The following is a 27,979-nucleotide window of genomic DNA, read 5'->3' on the forward strand; positions in this document are numbered from 1 at the left end:
TCTCTCAATTCCCTTGTTTCACATAACAAAGAGCACATCTAATGATGTCCTCCCACAGGCGGTTGTATGGAGGCATTTATTATAGTAATTAATTTTTCAAGGTAAAAAAATGGTATGATGTATTATGAAATTCAAACTTTTGGGGTACTTTGTAAAGTTATTTTGAGGTAGTGGGAGAAGTACTGAATCTGGGTACAGAAGCTCTGGTTCAAGCAAATCTCTTAAAAATCGAAGGAGTCCTGTATGTATTTGTTAAAACTCACCAATCTATACTAAAAGGGTGCATTTTATTGAGCATAAATTAGCCTGTATAAATATAATTCAAAGATATGAGGAATAACTCTATTTAGTAAGTATGAAGGTAAAATATGCTCATCGGAAAATACAGAAAAGCACGAAAAAATAAAAACTAGCCATCACATCTCAACCACGAGATAATCACCTATCTATTTTTGGTTACGGTGAGGTGAATTAATTGCATCCTACTATTCAGGGTAATCTGTCATCACCGGTCCATGCGACGCCCCCACGTTCCCACTTCATCTAGTCCCACTTTTATTTCTTTCTTTTCTCTTACGTACCCTTACAAAATATACTTTGATTTATATCACCCTTGTAAAATATGTGGTGTTGCTTTGTGCATGCATTTGTTTTTATTCCACTTAAATGATATGTTAGTGTCTGTAGAACCCATTCTGTTTCTGAATTATTTTAGTCAATACTAATACTATGTATTAAAGATATATCAGAGTGATGTGGGAACTTAGCTCATTGATCTTGATTTCTACATAGTATTTACAAGGCTATTGTTTCCAATCTCCCAAAACCCCACACAATATTGAAATAAACCTCCTCATACATGTTCCCTCGGGACCTTGAGGTAACATCTCTATGTTATACAACTGTGAGTGGCTTTCCTGGGTCATGGCATCCAGAATGTGTGCATGAGTATATACACCCATCAGTAATTGTAGGAGGCTTTCAATTTTCCACATCCTCCAACATTTATGTACTTAATTAATTTTCTGTCTATGTATTTTTTTAAAAATAGATATTTTCTTATTATATAATTTACTTTTAAAACTGTTTTTCCATGACTTTCTTATGTTTTAAAATAATATTCTAGTGGTATATTCAAAGCTAGACCTTAGTTATTAGACTATCATCCTTTGTTTAGCTGATAATCTATTTTGTGATATTCAGGTACAATATGCTTCTAAGATAGGACATAAATAAGTCTACAGTAAAGGCAACATAATTATCAAATTAATAAGTTGAATCACTGATACTTGGACATGGGTACGAATCAACTTCTTACCAGCCATGGGGTATTCCTATGTATAACTCTTTGGTTAGAGGAAACTAATAAAACTTGGACTTAAGAGAAATAATTCAATAGGTAAAAAGAGAAACTGAAAAGAAATGGAAACCTAACTTCTGGAGCAATTCTATACATGATACACCCTGATAATCATGTTGCTGGGCATGCACTTAGTCAATGAAGTAAAAAACAGCTATCAGTTAATCATGCCTCTTATGTAGAGGAAGAGTCATTGACCAGAATTACCTTAAGATAGAAGGTATTTTTTTAAAAAAATTCCCCATTTAGCCATATGTTTACTTTTTTATATGCTGAACTTCCTTGTAAGGTTTTTTTTATGAAGTTGAGTAAAATTAAGCCAACAGTTCTGTTAAATTCTACAGTGATTCAATATGTTCAGATGTTTGATGTAGATATTGATTATTCCTCCACTACTCAGACCTTCTCTGATACTGATCCTCGAGTTTATATTGAATGTTAGACTGATACTCTGAAAGCATCAATGATTTGCTATACATCGGTTTTGGAGAATTCAGTATCGACATGTTGAGCAAGAGAGTTGATATTAAGAAGGATTTATTTCCGCATACAAAAATTAAAGAGATCCATAGACTTTAAGAATTCTTCTTTGAAAGAGTCTTCAGCCTTTTATATCGAAGATTTCTTATGCATATAGTGTACATCATGATTGACATAAAAGGAATACCAGAAACCCTAGTGTGAGAAAAAGAAAGATAAGGGTTCTGATCAGATTCTTTTCTAAAATGTAACATTCTGTATTTGTTTGAGATTTCCTTAGACTTTTATGGAAGGAGTGATGAGGAAAACTGGAAGAGATGAAATAACCTTCCATGAAAATGTTCTTTTTTGATGATAGGATGTTATTCACTATACACCGTGCTAATCAGGACAGCATAATTCAAGTCAGTTATTTATGAAGGACAAATATATTTCTTAATAAGGGAGCTCAAAGCAGACTATAGACTAGGAAATGTGCACGTCTTACTTTTTTGTGTGTGTATTTACTTGGAACAAAGGGAATTAGTTTCTGTGAAGAACACTGTTTTTTGAGTACTACCACTTAAGGACAAATGATCGCAGATACCTTGGGAACTTCTGGAGGTTAAAATATTTTATGTTCAAATTGCTGTGTTGGTATTTGAACTAGATGTCTACTTAGAGAGGAAGAAGTAGAACAGGCCACTTTCTATATCGGTGGAGATTAGCTTTGTTCATATTTGTATAGGCAGGGATAAGGGCAATGCCAGGCACAAGAAACCTACTAAAAAGTATTTGCTGAAATTGCGCTACTGGGTATTTACCCCAAAGATACAGACGTAATGAAGAGAAGGGCCATATGCACCCCAATGTTTGTAGCAGCATTGTCCACAATAGCTAAATCATGGAAGGAGCCAAGATGCTCTTCAACAGATGACTGGATTAAGAAGATGTGGTCCATATATACAATGGAATATTACTCAGCCATCAAAAAGAACAATTTCTCAACATTTGCTGCAACATGGACAGGACTGGAGGAGGTAATGCTAAGCGAAATAAGTCAAGCAGAGAAAGACAATTATCATATGGTTTCACTCATTTATGGAACATAAGAAGTAGGAAGATCGGTAGGAGAAGAAAGGGAAGAGAAAAGGGGGGGTAAACAGAAGGGGGAATGAAGCATGAGAGACTATGGACTCTGGGAAACAAACTGAGGGCTTCAGAGGGGAGGTGGGTGGGGGAATGGGATAGGCTGGTGATGGGTATTAAGGAGGGCATGTATTGCATGGTGCACTGAGCGTTATATGCAACTAATGAATCATTGAATTTTACATCAAAAACCAGGGATGTACTGTATGGCGACTAACATAATATAATAAATATTATTATTTAAAAAAAAGTTTTGCAAACACTAAAAAAAAAGTATTTGCTGAATGAATGAATGAATGGGTTGGGAAATTAAGCAGTTGAGTTTGTGAGGGACAAAGTGAACATATAAAGATGGGGATTGGTTTTCTGACTTTGGAAGGTTAGTGGCATTCAACTTCAACTGAGATGTTTCATTTATGTAGGACTTAGAATGGTGGTATAATCTCACTGTGCCTCATTTCCTTCCATCTGGAAGGTGAATATATGAATATTTACCTCCTATCTTTGTTTTTCCTATGCCTCCTTTTTCTGGATTATTTTAAATTTATTGTATGTTGCTGTAGTGTATACATTTTTCTAGCCTTCTTTCAGTCTCTATAAGAATTGGGTAAATATAGGGACGCCTGGGTGGCTCAGTCGGTTAAGTGTCTGCCTTCTACTCAGGTCATGGGATCGAGTCCCACATGGGACTCCATGCTCAGTGGGGAGCCTGCTTCTCCCTCTGCCTCTCTCTCTCTCTCTCTGACAAATAAATAAATATAACCTTTTTAAAAAAGAAGAATTAGGTAAATATAAATTGAAATAATAATAGCTGCTTTGTTTTAAATGAAATTAGATCCCCTGTAAGTAAGGCCTCATAAATTCGTTATAAACAAATGTTTGTAAATATATGAGAGGTCATTATTAACACACACTCTGCTTATTACTGTTTTAAGTGAAATAAAAGACTGTTTCCCCCTCCGCATAGATCACAGCTAATGCGCTATCCCAGCAACTCATTCTACAAATCCATGTTAGAGTTAGTGCATGACTCAGCATTTAGGCCCGGTTTTGCCATCTGTAAAGTGAATGTTTCACAATTCCCTATGGTCAGGAATGTTATGAGATTAAAGAAGGTAACAGGTGATGTTCTCTGTTTTACCCAGTTCATTCCTTCCATCTTCTCCCTTCCCCCACCGCCAATGCACATTGCATTTGTGCTGTGAGATGTGGTCAATATCAGCAAGAGAACTTCTTGAGGGTTTCAGAGAAGCTCCCTTCTGAAATACCTGGAAGACCTGAGCTTATCTCCATCAAGGGGTTGAGGAGCTGGACTCAGTGCCTTTGACCACACAGGGACAACCAAGTGGAGCTAGAGTCTTGGGAAGAGAGCAGAGAGGCAGAAAAGAAGGAAAGTAGTGGGAGGATGGGAGTGGGGAAGAAGACATGTTGGATGCCTCTCTGAGGCTGACTTTATTGGATAGAAAGGTGACCCCATGCAGATAGCAAATAAATTAATAAGCCATCCTCTGGATCCCAGTGTGTTCCAGACCTCTAGTAAGAATGCATCCCTTCTGGTAATGAAGTTGTTTCTTGCCTGTCCCTCTGGATGTTGCACAGCATTAAATGAAAGTTACATGTATATGAAAATTGTAGCATATGCCCACATTTCATCAAATCTAAGACGCTATCAGTTAGAAGATGCACCCTTATTTTATGAACCACTGAGAAAGAAAAAATAAAAAAAGCCCTGCTAATTTAATCATGGCACAATATTTTATTATGGCCTGAAATTTTTAAACATATGGAAAAAGCTCTTTTAGATGTGTTTGTATAGAGATTGTTCTTGTATATCACTCTTGAGCATACATATAAAGGCAAATAATGTAAAATAAATTAATTAGGATATTCCTAAACACCCAGAGTTTGAGTCTCATTAATCACTTTTCCTCTCGGAGTCATTGCTGTGTGTGGTTCTCACACAAGGCAGTCAGTCCTTCCTGCGATCAAAGGCATTGGTGATGCAGTGTTTATTAAAAGTGTGCTCTGCTGTTGTCTTGGATTTTTTTCCAAGTCAGGGAAACAAGTCTGTAAGTTTTAATGCTCAGGCAGTTATGTCATGACCATTACGGATCTATCTGAGGGTCAGATGCCCACCAATTTCAGAGATGTTAACACGTGGGAAAATGCACATCTCAGAGCTGACGAAGCCCCATAGTAAACCCTCAGCAGGGCTAAGCTGCCCAGACCCCTTCTTGAACTACCCGAACTGCACTCCGGGTTGAGCCTTGCACAATTATGCACTGGTGAACATACGATGCAGGCTTCCACAGCCTGAGAAAATAGATGACTCCTAAATTACAGAGCTTCCAACAGATGGATGGCTGGACCTCAGGGTCCTTCGCTCCAAAGCCTCCAGAATTATTTCAGGAAAGGGGGCTCGGTGATTCTCACATGGAAAACTGCACAGCCCCATGTGGCCGGCTTTCCCCCCTCAGCTCATGCTTATCCATAGCCCTGAAGCTGCCTCTGTAGGCCTCACAGATGTCATCTCCTACACCCACTCCTGTGAAGCCCTGGTGTCCACACCAGACATGTTACCTTCTAACGGTCCCAGCGATTGTTAATCTTCAGGGTGTCAGAGATGTAGCAGTTTTCATATAGAAGTGGGGACCATGGTTTTCTCAACGCCTCATCCTATTTTATTTCCTGGGTCTCAAAGTATCAAGGCTTATCCCTCGAGTCCATTGACTCTTCCAAGAGACTCCCAGCTTCTGGAGCTAATAATGGGCAGACAGTATAAATGATTAATGAATTTTTATTTAGTTTCTAATATGACTTATATATTCATACTTGAGAAAGCTTCTGTTTGCAAACAGAGCAGATCAAAGCCAACTCAGTCAGATTATTTTAGAGTTCCAAGTTTATATATGCAAAAGCTTTGGAAACTGCATTAACTCATTTGCAAAAGATGATGCAAAAAGACGTATCTGCTAAAGGTCCCCCTTTTCAATCCGTAATTGATACTTTGAGAGATTTGACTGAACTCTGTGCTCTCTGGGGTGCTGGAACTTTCCAGCCCAGAGTCACCCACATTGTATCGTGCCTTCTCTTTTTAGGAGAACTTTCCTGGCCTCATTTGGGGACCACTTGTGTGCTCTTAAACAAGCCTTCTAGTTTATCAGTGGACTTGAAACTACAATCCTGGGGTGCCCGAGTGGCTCAGTCATTAAGCGTCTGCCTTCGGCTCAGGTCATGATCCCAGAGTCCTGGGATCGAGCCCCGCATCAGGCTCCCTGCTCAGCGGGAAGCCTGCTTCTCCCTCTCCCACTCCCCCTGCTTGTGTTCCCTCTCTCGCTGGCTGTCTCTATCTCTGTCAAATAAATAAATAAATAAATCTTTAAAAAAAAAAAAAAAGAAACTACAGTCCCACAAGGAAAACAAAAACATCTCTAGATCTCTGAATGAAAACAGTTGGGTTTTTTTCCTGTCTTGGCTCCCTCTTTTTCCTCTTCTTGCCAGTTTTAACCTTCATCTCAGACAGTAGAATCAACAGTCCCCTGTTACCCCGGCAACGGTGGTAGGATAATAGAATTAGGTTGTCCCAGGGCTCCATTTTGGCATCAAGCTTTTGGAAGAAGAGAAGGAACATGATTATGAACTATAATTTGTGATAAATTTATGGCATTTATTGGTAAAAGATAATGCATGTCAAATTTTCAGTGATTTAAAAAAATTCAGGTACAAGAATAAGACAGGACGTATGTCTCAGGATAAGGATTTCTTTAATATATATTTTCCAGTCAATTTTGCATGTTTCTTTTGACATTTTATTTTTTCATCAATTTAAAAAATAATGACTAAGAAGAATTTGTCAGCAGAGTAGTTTCTAAGAGCATTGATATTTTATCTCAATACATTTGAAAATTTGAAAGAATCTTTTACACATTCTGCAAGCACATTCTCATGGAAAAATAAATTGCCACTCTAGGGATTTACATTCCTATGCTACCACGTTCAGCACTGACAGCTCTCTTGAAATCCACTGCTGATCTGAAAAGCTGCTTTTAGTTTTCTAGGCCGATGTTTCTAAGACTGTGACTCTATTTCCCTGTTCTCTTGTTTCTATCCTCATTCTGGAAAAATCTCAAGGATGAACTCTGTTCTTTTTGATACTTAGTAGGATGGCTTGAGTATCTCTGGATCTGATTCGGTATTTTTAATACTTTATTCATTATTCCTTATTCTTGAGTGCCATGTTCATTCATTCTGTCAAACCTTTTCTCCATCTCAAAGCAATTGGATTTCCTTTGGATGGTTCCAAGCAGAATTGTGAGAAGTACACTTCCCGAGTGTAGGATAAATGTATGCATAATTTAATTCATTGATTATCTCTTTATTAGGAGTTAAGAACGTTGAATCCATACACCATTACTTGGAGTAATAATATAATACAGTTAGTTTAGAAATCTTTTTACCATAAGACATATTTATAGGTATTCTTCATAGTGACAGTCTGATTGAAGAAGGATGTAAAAGTAGTCACAAAATACACAAGAAATTCCTTATTCAAGAGGAAAGAGCAAAGTCCTTGTTTCATGCTTGAGAATGAAGGTTGAGCTTATATAAAGCTCCTTGATGCTAAGTGGACTGGAAGTTTGAATTGCTTGGCTTTTTTAAGTTGAAGGCAGCCAAGTCAAGTTTTCAACACCTAAATAGGTAAACTTGATTTCTCGCTCTTTGATTTTTTTGGGGACTTGGGTTCTATGGCAGAATACACTATTTACTCTCTAGCATCCAACAATTTGTAATGTAGTATAGATGGTCCTTTTAATGACACCAATAACATTATGAGAGTCAGATATTTTGCCTGAAAGGTAACAACCATTATTTCCCACCTCACATATGGACTGGAAGCAGGACGGAAAGAGATGGAAGTAATCATGTCAGTTGTTATTTACCTCTCTCCTAAAATGCGAGGTCAGTTTGTTCTGACGTTAAAATCTAACTTAGCTAATTTCAGTTCAGCAACGATTTCTCTGAGCACTGTTTATTTGCAAAACACTCTACAAGATATAGAGGTGAATCAAAGATGAAAATTGAACTATAAAATCCATTGTGGGAAGTTGTTTCTCTGGGAAGTCTTTATTGATCTTCCTCCATCTGTGGTTGTGTTAATTTTAGAGAGTTTATATAATTATCCAGTAGAAATGCTGGGGTGCATGTTGAATCCAGAGCTGAGCAGCCTGGGATTCTGAGACAGCCATGTGTACTCAGGGTCCATAGTGACGGGATGTAAGCCAGCACTGAAGCCTTCTGCCCCCAGTGTAGCACTTACTATATGGTAAACTCTCAGTCCAGAGATATAAAGAGTGAACAAGGCTTTGGAAACTGGAGCCCTTCTCCAGGACCTTGGTGAGGACCGACCGGTTGAGCCTTGAAGCCCTAGAATCAGACCAGAAACAGAATGGGATTGCCTTGACTCCCTGTCAGTTAATTATGCTCATCTGGTTCCATTCTTCTCACTGTCCTCCAAACAGTATGTACTGTCTACTTAGCTAGTTTAAGAAACTGGTAAGAATTTATGGCTATCATTTACCGAACAACATGCTAAGCACTTCACATACATCATTCTATTAAATTTTTTCAAACACTCTGTGCAGTAGGAACTACTATTTGACAGAAAAGGAAACTGAGGCTCAAGGTCATTCAGAGGATGGCTGATCCAAGATTCAAACCCAGCATCGTGTGGACCCACAGCCCCATTCATAACAAGTGTATAAACTAAGAAATCCTCCATCTTTCTTGTTATATAATAAGAAAATAGTCCTGTTTTCAAAGAATACTTTCTTTAATGCACTTAGTTTCTTTTCTGACCGGAAGTTCTCTGCACTTCAAGTTAATAATTGAACTGTGAATTTTGACTTGTAAAGTCATGTTGGTTAAGAAGGATTCAATATTCTATATGCTGAAAAGGCTCAGGGACAGTTTATTTTCCCTATTTCACTGATGGTTAGTGCATCTCTTTTCCCCTCCAGTCACCAGCATAGTTAGAAAATAAAAATCGATAGGTTCTCTCCATCCAAACAGGAGTTCTGAGAACAGCACTTGGGGAGTGAGTCATGGCTTATTGCTTCTCTGTTGACAAGTGTTGCTGGAGAAAAGACAATTACTTTGTTAATGACTGGCAGAGTTTCTGCTTCACTTCCAATGACAAGTTTTACTGTTTTCAATACCAAAAAACAAAGTAGTGAATGTGATAGTTATAAAATAGCAGCAAATGGAGACATGTTATATATATTTCTATGATTCAAGGGATTTTTAAAAATTATGCTCCAAAAGCCAGGAATATGGTTAAAGTTACCATGCAATGGTAATCAGACACAGAATAGTATGTGAGGCAATATTTGGAGATAGGATGAGTAAAAGAATAATTAAATTTTGATGTCCTGCTTTCTCTATAAATAAGGAAATAATTAGATATTCTGATTAAAAACTGACACCAACAATAAATACCCAGGCCTAGGTCTAGCTGCTGGGTTATCATTTCTACTGGGAATTGAGCAAAGAAGTTTTTTTTCTTTGAATTGATCATTAATATATTTTCCAAAGTAGCTCTAGTTTGGTTAATGCAACATTCTGCCCTCTATTTAGCTTCTAGAATTTATAATTTACTATTTTTAATAAACAGATGCCCATTGGTGTTAAATTTATGAGTATTTGAAATGTTTCTATAGTGGTAATATGGTTTTTGTTTCATGTTTTGAGGGGGTTGCATAAATTAAGGAATTAGGTTGAGAAGGAAAGGTCTTGTTAGTTAGGTTAGTTGGTTAGTTGGCCCTTCTTAGAAGGGCTTTGTAGAATAGGAGTCATAGTTGTCTTCAACCACTCTGCCTTTTTTTAGTTCTTTGAACATACCTGCTGATTTTTGGCCTCAGGACCTTTACACATGTCACCACAACTGAGAAACTATCTCCAACTGCTCCTGCCCACCTCAAACCTTTACATGATCAATCTCTTCTAATTTTGGTAAACTCTTGTTTAATGTCTTCTTTTCAGAGAGGCTGACTGAAATGATTTAGTCTGAAGTAGGCTCCCTTCTTTTATCATTTCTTGTTATAGCTACTTCTTATTCTTAGTAATGCTTATTATAATTTCTATTATACTTTTTTTGTTTATTGTATGTTATCTACTTCTAAAGGCAGGGAACATGCCTGTTGTGTTCACCTGTATAGATCCAGCAACACTCGGGTATTTTTCAGGTGCTTGATAAATATAGTTAAATGAATAAATGATTGAAAGAGTACCTCTTAAGGAAGAGAAGAAGGAACTTCTTTCTAAAGGGAGGCTGCTAACCTGGCAAAGTGAGTAAAATTTAGGGAATAGTAAACTGATACTGGAAAAAGGTAGCAAATGGGGTAGCTAGAAGTTGGTATGTTAACATCAAGCAGCTGGGCACAAATTGTAAGCAGAATGAGAGTGGAAAGTGTTGAGAATAGTGCTGAAGCCTTCTATTGGAGAAGACTGTTAATTTGGTTATTTCAAGAAAACGGGATTATATATTAGCTTAAAATACACTGCATTGCACTCTAGCTATTTTGTTTAAGCAATGTTACCAATGGAAGGCATGGGCATAATTTTACATATCTTTTTTTTTTTAAGATTTTATTTATTTATTTGACAGAGATAGAGACAGCCAGCGAGAGAGGGAACACAAGCAGGGGGAGTGGGAGAGGAAGAAGCAGGCTCATAGCAGAAGAGCCTGATGTGGGGCTCGATCCCATAACACCGGGATCACGCCCTGAGCCGAAGGCAGACGCCCAACCGCTGTGCCACCCAGGTGCCCCTAATTTTACATATCTTTATACTTACCATAGTGTCTAGCTGTGTCTTATCCTTGGGTGGCATTCAGTCGCTACTTATGGAATACTCATTGCCTGAATGAAAGAATGATTGCAAAGTTATCTGCTGAAAAGAGCAGCTTAATTTTTATATTAGCTGAAGATAAGTACATGAATCACAATGATCAAAATGTATTCTCACGCTAGCAAATACCTCCTTATACTTGTGGCAGGCTGGTTTGCAGTTGACTGGACTTTCAGTTCATCCTTGAAAGAGAGATGACTCTTAACTAGTCTCATTATTTTAAAATAGTATATAAATCTTAGATATGCATACATACGCATGGATATAGGTACATATATGTATACACACTATATATTTTAACATATATATTTAAAATATCATAAACTTTTTAATCATTCTATTGAATTTTTTCTATCCTTCAAGTATATTTATCAACTGTAATCTTATATAGCCATTGTCTTGCCTTATTCAGGCTATGATTAGTTGTTTCCATTCAGAGGACACATAGTATGTACATATACACCATCACAAACACATTGAGCAATATGTTCCAGCTACTTTGCAAGCACAACTCACTAAGGTAGATATTGTTACCTCCATTCTACTGATGGGAAAATTGAAGATCTGGGTGGTGGAAAGAGCATTCGCATTGAGGTCTGCTGGAATTTGAGCCTAGGCTTCTTGACTTCCAGATTCTGCTTATGCTATAGCACTCTGTCCAACCCAAACATCTAGATAAAGGGAACTAAGGCAGATTACGTAGGGAGGTCAGGACAAAAAATAATGGGGACAAGCACAGAATTTTGATTTTTTTTTCTTAATTAGGCTAATATTCATGACCTCCCCACTCACTATGGTGTTCTTTAAAGATTCGGACATTTGGCTATAAAACTGAATTATTTTGTCCCTCTTCTTCCCCAATAAGTATTTTCTCACTTATGTTCTCATTATGTACTTTGATGATGTACTCTTTTTCCTTGCCAAGTTAGAGCCTCTTTATATTGTCACGTAGAGATAGTTGATATAGTGCTAACTCTTTCTCTCTTCCTTCTTCCCTTCATCTCTCCCCGCTTCTTTTTTGGGCATTATATGGAATTCTCTAATAGTTGATTCCTAATTCAGTTAGCCATGAGGCAGAGATTTCTATTTTTCTCCCATCTTTTTCTTCAGTGAGTGTTCTATATGAAGAAAATATTCAGAAGAAAGTCATCAACAAGGTTCAAAGTTGGGAAATTATAGCATCACTGAAATGCTGCTTTTGAACTTGACAAAATAAACATTATTGAAAATTGGTAATATGCACTGTTGGCATTGGTGAGAGTGCAGTAAAATGGGAACTCATATGCTAGGAGAAGTGGAAATTATATAACTTTTCTTGTCTGTAATTGGCAATTTATGTCAAAAGCTTGATATTAAAAAAATTCTTACGTCATCAATTTTACCCAAAAGAATTGACACTAAGAACTACTTAGATATGTGTACACTGATTTTCGAACAAGAACATTGAGTGAAGCATTATTTTACTAAATATTTTAAATAATTTAAACATCTAGCAATCCAGAAACAGAAATAAAATATGGTACAACTATTGGAAGGACTTTTAATACACACATTAAATTCATGTTTTTAGAAGTAAAGATATAAGAAATGACTTGCTATCTAATGGTGAATGGAAAAAGCAAGATGTTAAATCCGGTATGATTTTATATATGAGAGCACTGACAAACAACCCTCCATTGCTTAACACAGTAAAGGCTTTTTTTTTTTTGCTTATAACATGGTTCAGTGCAAGGTGGTTGCAGTTGTGAATTTGTGACTCTGACAAGCTCAGTAAATGGTTTCAAGATTGCTGGGGTCATCCAGCTAGCAGATGGGGGAGGAAGACAAAGGGCATGGACAGGGGACTCTCTCTCTTAACTGCCTTGGTCCACAAACAATGCTTACTTTTGCTCACATCCCACCAGCAAAAGCTAGGCACATGTTCCTTCTCCCCTTAAACTGCAAGGGGCTGGGCAGTGTGGTTTCGTGATCATCAGAGCATCTCATCTTCATACAGATGGGAAGATATTTCACAAAATTATTAACATCTCTAGTGAGGTTATTCGTGACTTTTCTTTTTTGAATGACTTTTTTTTCAATGCTGTGCTATTATTGTCTGAATTTTCTAAAATAAATGTAAAGTTTATATCAGATAAAACTATAAACATTAAAAAACCTCAAAGTGCAGTATGAGGGAGGGCCAGCTGTGGATCCTTCTCCTAGTATGTTTTAAGATGGCCTTGTATCTTAAGAGATTGTTCAGTCACCCGTCAAAGTGTCAGCAAATCCACTGAGCACAGTGTTAGAAGGTCCTTTCTCTATGCATGGGTGATTTGGATATAATATTTATTAATACAAATCACGTGGACTGCTTTGCCTGATCTGTCTGGCTTGGGGGATTTTCCATTCTTCCCTCATTGTTCCATTAAACTTCCTTCCAAAACCTTCCCTCTGTCCAAGAGAATGTTTCCTGCTAGCAGAAGTGGGAAAGTAACAAGGCAAATGTTCTCTCTTTTCATAGCTTGTTAAAAAAAGTTATTCTTTAGCAAAACCACTTGTGCATGAAGATGTAGATTGAAAATGCAGCTTATACAATGCTGATGAAATCTAATAGATGATTAGAGAACTAGTGTTAAAAGCTCTAGGTTGGCGTGTAGTCCGCTGCCCTTTTTAAAGATCCCCTGCTAACAGTGGAGGACAGAAGATATAAGGACTATGGGAGGACAAAAACTCGTCCCGTCCTCCACATTAGATTCCACATTAGGTCTCTGGCCTCCACCCTGAGCAGTGAGTTGTAGAGATACTTTTCTGCTAAGATCCTTTTCAACGATCATCACTGGCTTCAAAGTTCAAGTCTTTCATTTCCTTACGCCATGCTTTGCATTGTCTGCCACTTACTTGCACTTGTCCTGTTAAGGAGTCCACCATGGCTTTTTAATATTTAAAGGCTGGGATCATTTGCAGGTTTTAGTTTAAAGGTAACCATAGCACACACACACACATTCATTATTAATAGCAGAGATGCACTGTAAGTTCTTAGGAATCTTCTTTCCTTTCAATGTTAGTTTCGTATGAGTGCTGCTGTCGGGAGAATAAAGCTCTGACATTGCTATGTGGTAAATGGACTCTTGCAATAACAAGGGATCCAGAATTATGTGAACTGTTTATGCGGGTAGAAGTGATCATGCTAAAAAGGGACATAAAGCCAGAAAATGACAGGCCACGGAAAGTCCGGTTTCGGATCGCGTCATCTCACAGCGGGAGGGTTCTGAAGGAGGTGTATGAAGATGGGCAACCATCAGGCTCTCTGGATTCTGAATGTGCCAGCATCTGTGGGATAGATGGACTGAGTGAGTCTGATGGACAGCAGAACGGCCACATAGGATCGGAAGGTGACGAGTATGAGAACGACCAGGATAACTTGCTGGTGTTAGCAAGGGCTGCTAGTGAGAAGGGTTTTGGTACAAGAAGAGTCAACATTTTAAGCAAAAATGGCACAGTCAGAGGCGTCAAGTACAAAGTGAGTGCTGGCCAGGCTCTATTTAACAATTTGACCAAAGTACTGCAGGTAAGTCAATGCACTTTGCTCCCCTTGGGCTTTGTTCTGGACTCACCTTCTCAATACCTCTCTGCCCTCCAGTTGAAAGCAAGCCTCTCTTATTCATGACTCCTACATACTTCATGAGTCACTCCCCCATCTAAGATATTGTCTCCACAGCCATCGGTCAAAAATAGGGTCATTATGCTTAGCAAATTAGATGGATTCTCAAAGCCAAATTTCTAACATTTGAGTGGTCTTTTCTTCCAGTGTGCAGTGATTAAAACAATGCATCTGTTTCTTAGCCAAGAAAAAAAAAGACAGACTATAGTGTTCAAAGCATCTGAGCACAATTTGAAAGGTAATTTCTGGTTTATCATCCTCGAGATACTAGATTCCCATTTATCATCTCTTATATAGATTTTAAACCAGAGAAGATGGAGTGCCGCATTCAGCAGCACTGGATTCAGTTGGAATGGTGTGAAGCTGTAAAGGTGAACTTGGACTTTCTGTCACTGCTCTGGAGGTTGCAGGTTTTACCCGAGGTGCATGTCTCCATTCATTTGCCCATGAGAACTCCAGAGTGGCACTTGAAGAAGTTATTGCTCTATAACTATTCCTCTATAAATATAACGATTCCACTATATATATAGACTGAGATCCAGATTTTATAGTAAAAACATTAGCCTTTAAAATGTGATAAACTCTGCACAGTAATGTAGGAATGTATATTTCGGGTCCTGGGGCCTTTGGCAATGATCTAATGTTTAGACAAATTTTTGAAATTGCCCGGAAGCATTGGTAAAATGATTTTCTGTTAAAAACAGGCATCGTTATTTCAGGAATAGAATTCATAATCACTATCATTAAGGTAGCAAGCCAATATTTTTCATTGTAATACCGTTTTATATTATTCTCAATATTTAAATAAAATCTCCTTGATGAATTATTCAGTGCCTCTGCGTTATATAAGGACACAGTAGTGGTAGGGAGAAAGGGTTTTAACCAAAGGTATCTGATTATTTTTCATTTCGAAAGAAGTATTTGGAAAGATCTCATCACAAAGATTTTTAAAAAAGAAATTAAAGGGTAAAAACAGTTAAGATCAAAGGTTCTTTTCATATATAGAATTTACCCATGAAAGACTTCACTGATTAAGGGTGGGGGTGGGGAACCAAAAATTAGAAACTGATGTCTATGTTTGACTAGGTTGGAAAAAATCTTGTATAGATTTCTAGAGATATGACTGTTAGGTTGAGATCATCTTGGTAGCCTCTCTGTTTCACCCACTGCAGAAATTATTGCCAAGGTGTAGACCAAGACTCTATAATAATTAAGTTTAAAAAATGTTTGCATTTATTGTGATTAATTTAGCACTTAGTTGAATCGTGATTTGAATTGCTTTATGATCTGGAGGGTTTTATGAAATTGCTGCACCAGTTTTAGTACTTTGATGTGAATTTGTTCAAATCTCCCCCCAAATTATAATTTATGCATAACTACCTTAAATCTTCATATGCTACAAGAGAAAAACTTTTCCTCCCTATGGCTTTGTCCTAGTAGAGCTAGAAATTCACCTGTAAGAGATAAAGGAAATTCCAAAATCAAATGTTAGTACTAGATTAGTTTCCAATAGTTTACTTGTATATTTTTCTTTTTTTTTTTTAAGATTTTATTTATTTATTTGAGAGAGAGAGAGAGAGTGAGCACAAGCAGGGGGAGAGGCAGAGGGTGAGAGAGAGGGAGAAGCAGACTCCCCACTGAGCAGGGAGCCCGACATGGGGCTCCATCCCAGGACTCCGAGATCGTGACCTGAGTGGAAGGCAGACGCTTAACCAACTGAGCCCACTCAGGTGCCCCTACTTGTGTATTTTTCTATGCATAATTCCATCACCCTTTTTTTGAGAAAAAAATCTAATAAAACTGTCATTTCCTAATAGTTTACCTCTACTCCAATTACCCTTTGCTTTATGAAAACAATAGTGGTTACTAACAGAAGCCCCTCAAAGTCTGATATTTAATCATTTTTTTTCTAGCTGGTCCTTCTTTATAATGTGGGCAAAGTAATCAGCATATTGTAGGTATTCACTAATTTTGACCGTCATCATTAGTTTCATCATCATCATCACCATCATCGTCATGGAATGTTCTCTGATTTCTCCAGGACAAAATATAAGTTGAAGGAGCTCCTACCTTGGATGGGGGCTGCCAGGTGCAGTATTTTAGGGGGCTCCATTCACACCATTGTTTAAACAATGCCCCTCGGAGTGGCTCAATACACCTACACAGCATTATATAGAGAGCTAACTTGGTTGCTAGCTGCTTGCTAAAGGATAGGTATGTCATAAGGAGTGACAAATGTCTTAGGCATGTGCCTTAGGGTGACCGAGTAGGTTTCCTGCAACGCAGTAGCAGAGAAGCCCCGAGGACTAAAAACAGAAGTTACCATTCAGTTACTCCTATGGTTATGGGACCAGATGTGCCTCTTCCCTGGATCGCTGTATATTTTCTATATCCCTTGGAAAGTAATCAGGAAAGTTAACTGGATGCAACTATAATGTAGCAATTTCTCTCAGGGAGGAAAAATGAGGAGTGGTATCTTAGATATTTGATTAAGGTTTCAATGCACAATCGTATTGAAGCAAGGAACTGTAATTGAAGAAACAGGTATTTCTTCCTGTTTTAAGTTATAAAATCTTAAAGCACTTAACTTGAAACTGGAGAGGAAATCCTCAATATAAATAAAAGCTTCCAAAGAATTTGTATATCACTTGGCTTCTTCTCTGTTAGTTTCCCATTCTGTTATTCCTGTCTCATAGAATATTGGCATGTACCTTGCAAAAATTTCAACTATGTCGAGAGTAGTTGAAATTATTTGCCTCAAACATTTATACTTCTTTAGCAGTACTTATTTTATTTAAAGATTTTATTTATGTATTTGTCAGAAAGAGAGAGAAAGAGAGAGAGCACAAGCAGGGGGAGCAGCTGGCAGAGGGAGAAGCAGGCTCCCCGCTGAGCAAGGAATCCAATGAGGGACCCAATCCCAGGACTCTGGAATCATGACTGAACAGAAGGCAGATGCTTAACCAACTGAGCCACCCAGGCGTCCCTCTTAGCAGTGCTTATTTAGAAAGTTATCTATAAAAGGGATGTTAGAACACATGCCCATTTCTCTTGTTAATTAGTTTACCCTATAGAATTCTGGGGAATTGAGGATGTGCAATATTAATTAAGGTTTTTGTGGGTAGGAACGGACCAGGAGGTAAAAAGAGAAAATCCACATGGATGCTTAGGTGGGCCTTGTAGAGGATGGTCCGTTGTTTCATTTGCGAATCACTCAAGGTTTCCAACGGGTCTAGATTATGGGTCTTCAGATACAGGTGCTTGGCTTATCCATTTTTCCCAGAAACGACGAGAGTATAACGCTCAAGAGAGGCCAGTTTGGAAATCTGAAAACTTGGAATCTAGTTGTGGCCTGGAGGTATGCATTTACTAGCTGCTGTTTCAGTTGTTTGTGCATACACTAAAGTTTGAGAGTCACTGACCTCGCGTGTAAAAGGGAAATCCACCCGGTTCTCTAGAGTTAATACAAATATTTAATGTCCTTTATGTCTTCAATATTTAAGGGGGAAAGCAAAGAAGTTATGCATTGATCGGTTATTTGTTCTTCTGATCATGTTAGATCACCAGGAAGGTCTTTCCTGAGCCAAAGATAAATAAAGATATCCTGACAGACTTGTTTCCTACTGGTATCCTAATTTATCAATTAGTTGGTTTAGAAATGGTTCCTGAAATTACCAGTATAGTCTGATGTAGGTGTTCTGTTTTAGTTCTTTTTAAGATATTCTGCTATAAGGATAATCCTACCTAGATAAATGATTTTACTCCTCATAACTGGAAAATTTTAGAAAAAATTATTTTTTATTTATTTTTTAAAATTAGTTACTTCATGGAAGACAAATTGCAAAGCCACTATATAGCTCAGAGGTCTCATCCACTCAGTGCATGATTAGATTTGAGATACACCTTGGTCTTAGTAGCAGCATATTTCCAGTGTTTCTTGGGCTGGGTCAGCGATGCAGATAATTAAGGTCATTTGTTTTTTTCTAATATTTTCTTCTGGGATTAAATTTCAGACGGTATTTAAGAATCAGTAATCTTGTCTTGACCATATCTTCAAACTTGTATAATCTGTTGTATACCCGGTTAGAATCTTTTTCCGTAATTTCTATAATTTAAATTCCCTCTTTTTACAAATTTAAAACTACCAGATTCGAGAAAAATCGATACCACATACTATAACTCGCTGGCTCTGTTCTAAAAACTCAAACATATAACTTTCATCTTTGTATTTACATGAACATCTGTGATTAATGTGCTTATATTTATGAGCACTTTAACATTTCAAGATAAGGAAAATAAAAATCATACATTTGCAGAACAATTTGCATTTTGCAAAGGTTTTCACATACATTATTTTACTGGATTGTACCAAAGATTTTATGAAATAAGCAGGAAAATGACTATTATAATGCCTGTTTGTAGATAACTGAGTGTCAGAGAAATCAAGCGTCTGGCCCAACGCTAGTAACATGAGAACTCTGCCTTTTACCGTTTAGGCTTTGTTAGTTTTTAAAAGTACAATGCTGTATACAAGAACACTCAACCTTACCTTTTGAAACATTATAATTACAAACTTGAAGATTGATAAGACTAAATCAATCATCACATTGTTACCTGTGATAAATACGTTATGATTTAGTCTTTTGAAACTTCTGTATTTGGTTAGCAGATTTTAAAATCTATTGTTTATTGAATGTTCAAATCTTCACCTAGGGAAGGTTTCTCTGCAGAGCTAAATAGCTTCTACTCAGTTTTAAATTGGATTTTTAAAATTTAGCAAAGCTTATCATCTCTATAATATCATTTGATTAAATTATTTTGAGATTGCAAGGGTTGACCCTGGAAGGGGGTGATGGATTAGCTCAAGGAAGACCCCTGCTCAGCGTTGTTCACTAACTTGAGGATGGATGATTACCAGAAATTCCTGGCTGTACTTATTGCTATTCATCTCTGGTTCACTTTATCTAGCTTTGGCAATAGAATAATATTCCAGTGAAAACAAGGTGATACTCTTGATGACTCCTTGATCCCAGTGGTTTATTTGGATCATGCTGGAAAACAGCAACAGTAATACTAAATATTGATCAAGTACAGAATGCACTGTTCTTATTATTTATGTGCATTGACATATTTATTTCTCATAGCAACTTTATGAGGTAGTATCATTATTAATAATTATTAATAATAATTTAATTTTAATTAATAATTAAATAATAATTCTTAATAATTTGAGCATCTTCTCTGTGTATGAAACATTGTTGTAGGATTCAATATCACATTTATTCAGAAAAAATTCTTATGTAATGTTCTATCAAAATAAGCATTTACTAATGAAAATATTGCCTCTTTTAGCTATCAGGAAGTAGCAAGACACTAGGATTTTTGATACAATTCCAGATGATGCAAGAAACTACATTAAGAAATTAGGTGACTTGTTATCCAAGAAGCAGGAAAAGAAGCACCCAAAACGGGCTGGTACCACTGATCTATTTTTTATGTACAATTAAAGAATTGCAAACTGATGGACCTGAAGGTCCTATTATTACTGGACAGGGAACCTGTTCTAAACTCATTTCGGCTGCTCACCTCTTGAATATCAATGCTCGAGAGACAAGTGACAGGTTGCTTTATTCAGGAAGCCTCAACTTGGGAAGATGGTGAACTAATGTCTCAAAGACCATCTTCCCAGTCTAGGCGAAGGTGGGGCGGTGGGGGGTGTTTCGAGTGGAAGGCTTGGGGAATGATGGGGGCTGCGTGCAGGAGAAGCTGGTACTCAAGCAGTTAATCACATGTCAATTTGAGCCTGAACAGGCTGGCTGGCTTCAGTGGCAGCTGTTTTTAATGGGGTCAGGACTTAGCTTCCAGGAAAGTCTGGTCCTTTATTCCTCAAGGCCCGTGAAACCTCAAGGAAAGGAGGTTAGTTCTGCTTCCAACCAATGAACTGAGATTAGCAGGCAAGGAGTGTGTAAGCTTGAAGCAAGGGAATCGTTCAAACCAGCTGGCCTCCTGTTACAGTGACCACCTTCCATGTACCAATGCTATGCTACTCTTGGCCACAACATTTGATACCAATAACTCTTTAGGACCTCAATAAATGTTCTTTCTTTGCGTTAATGAATTAGGTGAAATTCTCTTTCACGGTGATTATTTTCTTCTTTTCCATCTCTTCTGGGTTTGGAGATTTCCATATTGGATAGTGTCATGATCACGCTATGAAGGTGCACACATGACGTGTGTCTTTCCACCTTGTCAGCTTTATTCAATCAGAAAACAAAGTTAAATCACAATTAAAAAAGCAGGTTCAGGATGCCAGACTCAATGACAGTTCACCATGAGATTAAACTTGGCCTCTTCCACAGCACACAGAGCAGAACAGAAGATAAGCCACAAAATAAACAAGATAACAGAAGGGGTGCAGGAAGTGAATGAACCAAACACGAAGTCATCTGTGAGCGCACAGTTGAGATAAGGCCTCGGTCTGGTCCGGGTCAGCTCTCAGCACTGACTGCTTCTGATGTTCAAGCAGGGAAGGATCTCAGTTCTGAGATCAATCGGGCAGAGCCTTCAGCGGCAGTTGCCTTTTTTAAGTGGGCAGACATAGAGGGGTCAGGTCTGAAGAATCTGACAGTTTACTGCCAAAATCCTTCCCTTTTTGAAGGGATTTAATCGGTTTTGGGTCCCTGCAGATCTCCTCTGGTACTGCTCCGTATCAGTTCTGGGGAGGTCAGCTGACACTGGTCCCAGCGATGTCTCCCAGCTGCAGGACCTTACCTGCTTACATCATTGCTTGACACAGGTTCCTGCTTGACGTGAGAGACTCCATTTTGCTCTCTACAGATAGGAATAGATTTTGCATGGTGAAGTGTTAGTAGCTTGCTCCATTACATTTTTTTCTGTTACAGGTTATCTCCTATATTCATTCAATCATTCTTTTAATTACCATTTACTACATATCTATTCTGGAGCCGTCACTAAGCTAGATAATGTGAGGAATAAAACCCAACTCCTGCCTTCACGAACTATTCAGTGGTATATTGTGAATAGTTGTATGAAGTGATTTCTGTGAGAATTCAGATACAAAACTTGACTTTCTCTTCCTTTCCCTCTCTGTTTTCTTACTGGTCTAACATAGCCTCTGCTACCTATTTTCCATTTCTCCAATGCTTATATTTTCCTCCATTTAGTCTTTCCGTTATTAGACCATCATTTTATTGTATTCCTTTCTTCAAATTATCTTATTTTCTTTCTAATTTGGTTCCATCTCAGGGCCCAGGAACTGAAGGGTTATCTGCATCATTAATGACTCTTACCTTGATCCTACAAGGCTCCAGAGGTCAGTAACAGTGACTCTGAGCATGAATATTTGTCCAAGTTCCATGAATCTCACTACAACTTTCTCTCGTTAGTTCAGTGAATATCTCATTGGAATAATTCTCATTCTTCCCTATTCATCAGAACACTTGTGTCATCAGGACATGGGATCATCATGACATTTTAATTTGTGGGAGCTTGAAGCTTAATCCATTAATTTACCTGAGTTCTGACTTTAGAACAACATGCTGAGAAAACCCACAGATTTCACAAGATGACTGGAAACTGCTTAATGAACTCTTACTGGCAGCTAATGGTTACCACATAATTAGGAAATTCGCATCTGATGTTTCCAAACATTATAAAAGCAATATAATAGCAGGACTAGACAAATATCCTTTAGGTGGCCCTACTCACGCTAGCAGAGTTTCTGATATTTTCTCTCAAACCTAGTACTTAGAATTTTGTATAAAAGCAATACAAATATTTAATAGTCTATAAGTTGACACACTATACAAATGTGTCAATTCCTCAATCACTATTGCCTGGAAGGAATTTTAGAAATCACAGACAGATTAAAATATCATGCAGAAATTTTTGTTAAGGGACATTAGTTCACGTGCACAAGTCTTTTCAAGTAATAGGATCTCGTTGCTCAATTTTATTTTTGCAATAATTCATTATCTCACCTAATTTCAGACAAATTATTTATGCCTTAGAACATCTTGTTAGGAAGAAAGAGATATATGCACATATGTTCATGTAACTCACCTTCATAATTAATAGAACAAATTGTAGAAGTATTCCTTATTGTACTGATTCCCAAACAACAAAATTAGCATTAGTTCCCAATCTCTGGAGCTTCCCCAGTGAAATCTGAAACCAGCTCCCATACATGGAGGGGAGGAATTGACCAGGGAAAGAGGTGGGCCACTCCAGACTGGTAGATGGCAGGTTTAATAAGCAAGGGAACCTACGTATGAAGCTTGTCTTGAGCAGCCGAAAGACGAGTAGATCTCCATACCTGCCAGAATTTTATAAGTTTAAATAGAGGCCTTAACTGGCTTCAGTCACAAATACTATCCAGATGACCTCAGCAACACCTCACTCTCTCAAGGCTGCATCCTTGAAACAGCTCCCACTGTGGGAAGGGTGGGCAGAGCATACATTCCAAGGACAGAGGACGAAGTGAGGAGCCTCTCATTGCCTGTCAACTGACAGTCATGTCTTCTTGATGAACTCCTCCAACAGGCCATGAAGAAGTAAGTTGCCCATTTTTTGCACCTTTTATGTAACTAAGTGTATGGAATTGAAAATCTTTATTATATGAAAAGTCTGAAAGCTTGACTAGTTCCACAAAATAGGTAGAGTAGTGAAAGCCTGGTTATTGATTTGCAAGAGATAGTTTTTGTCAGAAGAGAAGGTGCTGGGGAATTATGTTCTAACAAGTCAGTGGAGATCAAAGAGGGAGAGAGAGTGCCAATCTGGTGGAGACTGAATGAGGGTCATTTTAGGAAGGGAGAAGAGTTGGATGGGCTGTGACCTCAGGGGAAACTGGCAGGTCTAGAGATTCGGGGGTGGGCTTCTGGATTAGAACAGGGTCAGCCTGGATGAGCTATGGGATAGCCCTGCTCATGAGCGCCCCAGAAGCAGCCCAGGCAGGCAGAGCGGCTGTGCTTACTACACATGACCTTTGATGTAGAGCCAGCTTTGTGTGTCCTCTCATGACTGACTCATGAGTGCCTTCTTTTGACAGCTGTCAGCACACTGCTTGAGAGACATCTGGAAGAAGTGATGCCCTCTCATGTTTCAAGATTCTGCTGAGCTCCTTCCAAACTATTCCAAGTGAACACTTCCCTTTTCAATGGCACAGGACTCCTAACTTTCCCCAGAAATAAAGAGCAAGACCTGTGGCGTCCACATTAATTATGGGGTTATACGAAAGAAGAAAGCCTGCAGTATCCATATTTAGGGGAGACTGAACAATGATAATTACTCACCTAGTATATTACTGTCCTATTCCTATTGAAACAGATTGCCACGAACTTGGTGGCTTACAACATGAATTTATTACTTTTTAGTTCTGGAGGTCAGAAGTCTGGAATGAGTTTTATGGGACTAAAATCAAGCTTTCCGTAGGGCTGTATTCCTCCTGGAGGCTTTAGGGAAGAATTCATTCGTTGCCTTTTCCAGCTCCTGGAGGCTGCCCACATTCTTTGGCTCCTGTTCCCACCTCACTCTGACCTCTGCTTCCATTGCTATGTCTCCTTTTCTAACACCCCATCTTCTTTCCCTTCTAAAGACCTTTGTGATTATATTGGGCCTACCTGGATAATCCAGGATAATCTTCCTGTCTCAAAATCCTTAGTGCAATGATCTTTTGCCATGTAAGGTACTATATTCGCAGGTTGTGGGGATTAGGGCAGGAGCATTTTTGTCCGGCCGTTAGTCTGCCCGCCACAGCTGGTAGGTGCAGTAAACGTATTTTGTTTATGAGAAAACTATGGCTTTGTGGTAGGTTAAATTTTTTTCCAGTGTGTCACACATTAACACACTTCTGCCATGGCCACGTGAGGATAGGAGTGCACTTCTGCAACGCTTGACTTAAGTTTGGCCACATGACTCCCTTTGGACAATGGGATGGTAATAGATGTGGCAAGTGCAATGGCTGAGTTTTCCCTCTTGCACCCCTTCCATCAGCAAGAGAAGGGCATGCTGCAGGAAGCTGGCTGGTCCTAAGAGAGTGAGAGACATGAAAAACAGACCTGTACCCAACCAACAGTTTGAAGCCAAATCCTGCATAGCTTAGCCCAGATCTACCCATTACCAGCTAAACTGCAGACTCATGAGCGAGCAATAAATGCTTAGTGTTGTATTGCACTCTTTTTGGAGTGGTTGGTTAAGCAGCAGAAGCAAGCTGGTACAAGTTCACTGAGTACCTTGCTCAAAGTCACATGAGGGTAAGTGATATAATTATTGGAAAGTTTGACTCCAGAGCTTGGGCTCTTATCCACTAAGCAACTGGTGCCCAACTACTCGTTGGATGCCTACATTTTCTCTATAGTATCTCTGCCAAGATCTTACAAAGTATGGGGGCAAGAGATTCAGGGTCTTTGGCAAACCATGGATTCAAGTCTCACCATCCTATGGGTATTGACCCTACCGAAACTGATCATACCAGGATAGAGAGAAGGCCATCTCATCCATTTCCATGAGTGTAGCTTAAGACTAAATTAATATTTTTGGCCACATCACAGGGGTGTGATGTTGGCTTGTTGACTCCTTCAAGCATCTTTTCTCAGTGAAAAAATTCATGAGGTTAAAACTTCAATCCCACAAAACATCTGTGTTTATTTACTATAGTACTCGTTAGCTTTTTTCTGTGTTTATATTCAGGACTCTATGTTCAACAAAATTTAATTTTATTGTGTTAGTGCAAGATGTTAATCCTTTTGGACTCTGGTCCTGTAACTAGCTGTGCCTTAGCACTTTCGTGGAGTCGATGGAACACAGTTTTGATTATGGCAAATTAGCAGCATGGAATGATATTAAGAGAGTAAAAAGAAATAAAGGAAATAAAGCACCTCCAATTAAGTAGCAAATGTACTTTAGTAAGTATTAAAACCAATACATTTAAACTAGTGGTCTTTTTCTAACGCAGAAAAAGGAGAGAAACGAATGATGTGTAAGTGGTTGTACCACAGACTGTGTCAGCCTCAGAGGGTTCCAGGGGTTTCCCTTTATGAGGTTCTTTAACAATGATCTTTACACATGACTCATACAGTGCCAGAAACTTGGTTCAGGAAGGGAGTCATTTGTCTCCTAGGGGTCATGGATCCTATTTCCTACAATCTCAGGAAAATAACTGTGATTTCTGGGAAGCAGGTAGCTTGTAGTCATGACACAAATTTTGTATGTTGGGTCAATTGGATCAATACTCCGTAGTATTGGGCTTCTAGAGCCATGGAAATTCATTCCCAATTAAAACACAATAGCAGGAGCCTGAAGGCTGAAAATTTGCCTCTCTGAGTACCTCTTGCTTTTAACTATAGTTCTAGGACAACATAAAGTTATGCACATTTGTCAGGTAAAAGAAAGTATTAGGAAATCTCTTACGAGGGTAATACAAATCAACCAACCATCCTTTCCTGAGGTCACCACCTCTCTTTTTAATCATACGAAAAACTAAATCATGGAATTTTGAGGCACAGCATCATAGAGTCTCTTAATTAATCACAGCTGTCAGGGCTCCCCCTCTAACTATGGGATTGTTCTTTTCATATATATATTTATTTATTTATTTATTTATTTTATTTTATTTTATTTTTCTTTTATGATTCCTCTCAGTTCATGACTGTTTCAGCATCCTCCATGGCCAGTGCTTTCTGCCTCAGTTACCAGTTGGCTTTCTCAAGAAGTGTTTTTCATATTTCTAAGATTTCTGGAGATGAATCTGTCCCCTGAAGTGGTGAGAGCTTATGAGGACTGAAGCAGACCCAAAGCCTGTGCTGGAAATTAGGTAGCTGCCCACTCAGCCTGCACCACAGTCTCTTCCTCTCTCTTTTCCTTCCCTTGTTTCTGTTGGAGGTGTAAACGTGAGGCACAACCAGCCACCGCTGGAAACATCATTTGACTTGATTTTTCCATACCAGATTAAAAGTGACTCCTCTTTCTAAGGGTGGACGGGAAGTCCTATACGAGTCATCACTGGGGCTTCTTTCCCTACCCATTGTGACCTGCAGGATATGCAGGTTTGCAAGAGGCCAGAAAACCTAGAGATGGTCCTGGTCATGGATTCTGGTGCATCCATCTTCTCTCTGCTTCTTCAGCCCCGTGATGCTGCGCTGCTGCTGGAGGTGCTCACGCGGCTGCTGGAGGTGCTCACGCGGCCCTGCACATAAGTTCTCTCTCAGGATGTCCAACTTCTATTTTTTCTAATTCTTAAAACTACCCAACTTCATCGTATGTCCAGGCCCTTGAAATCATAGCTCTATCAATTACTCACAGGGGCAAGAAAAAACCCAAGTTTCTAAGAATCCCCACTTTCCTTTGTAAGAGAAAAAAGGAACAAATACCATAATTCTTTAGCGGTGTCTTAAATGATTTTTGTGTTCCCATTCCCTCCATGAAGAGGTAAGAACACTGTTCTCTGGAGGGAGGTGACCTGGTTTCAGATGCAGAGTCTGGTATTTCCTACGTGGATTTTTTAGGGAAATTTACTTAACTTTTGTAGGTCCTAATTTTTTCATTGTTGAAAACAGGATAATGATTGTGATGATTTCCTATGAACTGTTGTTGTATAAACCATTTTGCATAATGCCTGGCACATTGTAAGTGGTCAATAAATACTGTTATTATTTTTATTATCCATATTCTTTTTTTTTTTTTTTTTTTAAGTAGGCACAGCATAGAGCCCAACATGGGACTTGAGCTGAGATCAGGAGTTGGATGTTTAACCAACTGAGCCATCCAGATACTCCTATTATCCATCTTCTAAACAAACTGTGAATTGTTGGGGGGAGGAAGACCTTCCTCTGCTCTACAAGGTCCTTCTAGCTGGACATAGAGAATCAAATTGACATGAGACAGATTAACAGGAGAAAATCAAATTTAATAGTGTATATAGGGGAATCCATTCAGACATGGAAATTCTAAGGACAATGAGGCAACATGAAGTTTACATGAGCTAAAGAGAGAGGTGGGGTCTGAGGTTACAAACGGGAGAAAGGCCATTAGCAGGAAGGTGAAAGATGTTTCAAAAAACAAAGGTTGCCCTTTTATTCAGATATGAGTCTTAGGTAAAGGGGAGTCTCTGTTAATAACTCTTTTCCTGATACAGGCTCTCCTTTCCAATGTAAATTTAGGCAGTTGAAGACCAGGAAGAGAGCTCTTCCACATCTGCGTTTTAATTACTTTTAACTCAAAATGATGTTCATGCTAAGAGTGGCCCATCTTAGAGCAGCGTCTCATTGGCCCCTGTAGAATCAGTCATCGCTAAGTACTCTGATAGGCAATGAGACACAAAGACAAATAAAGCATGATATCTGACCTCAGATGAACTAAATTCTTTCTTATGAGAAGACAAACTCATAGTTACTATAAAATATTATAAGCAGTTAGAGCTTGTGGGGGACAGAGGCAGGACATCTGAATTC

At 38.4% G+C, this 27,979-nt stretch overlaps 1 protein-coding gene across 4 annotated transcripts in view; it reads left to right on the plus strand.

The window, feature by feature from the left end:
- Positions 1 to 27,979, plus strand: part of GRXCR1 (glutaredoxin and cysteine rich domain containing 1) — a 296,287-nt gene that overhangs the window by 165,409 nt on the left and 102,899 nt on the right. The window contains exon 1 of one of the 4 annotated variants that reach the window (XM_048211780.2): positions 13,824 to 14,420. The exons of the other annotated variants lie outside the window; for them this stretch is intronic. Within the exon in view, the coding sequence (XP_048067737.1) occupies positions 13,911 to 14,420 (510 nt within the window). The 5' untranslated portion in view covers positions 13,824 to 13,910. Of the gene's footprint in view, positions 1 to 13,823; positions 14,421 to 27,979 lie in introns of those variants that run through there. 4 annotated transcript variants of the gene reach the window in all.

This window comes from Ursus arctos, unplaced genomic scaffold (assembly GCF_023065955.2).
Source record: "Ursus arctos isolate Adak ecotype North America unplaced genomic scaffold, UrsArc2.0 scaffold_9, whole genome shotgun sequence".
Classification (NCBI taxonomy): Eukaryota; Metazoa; Chordata; class Mammalia; order Carnivora; family Ursidae; genus Ursus; species Ursus arctos.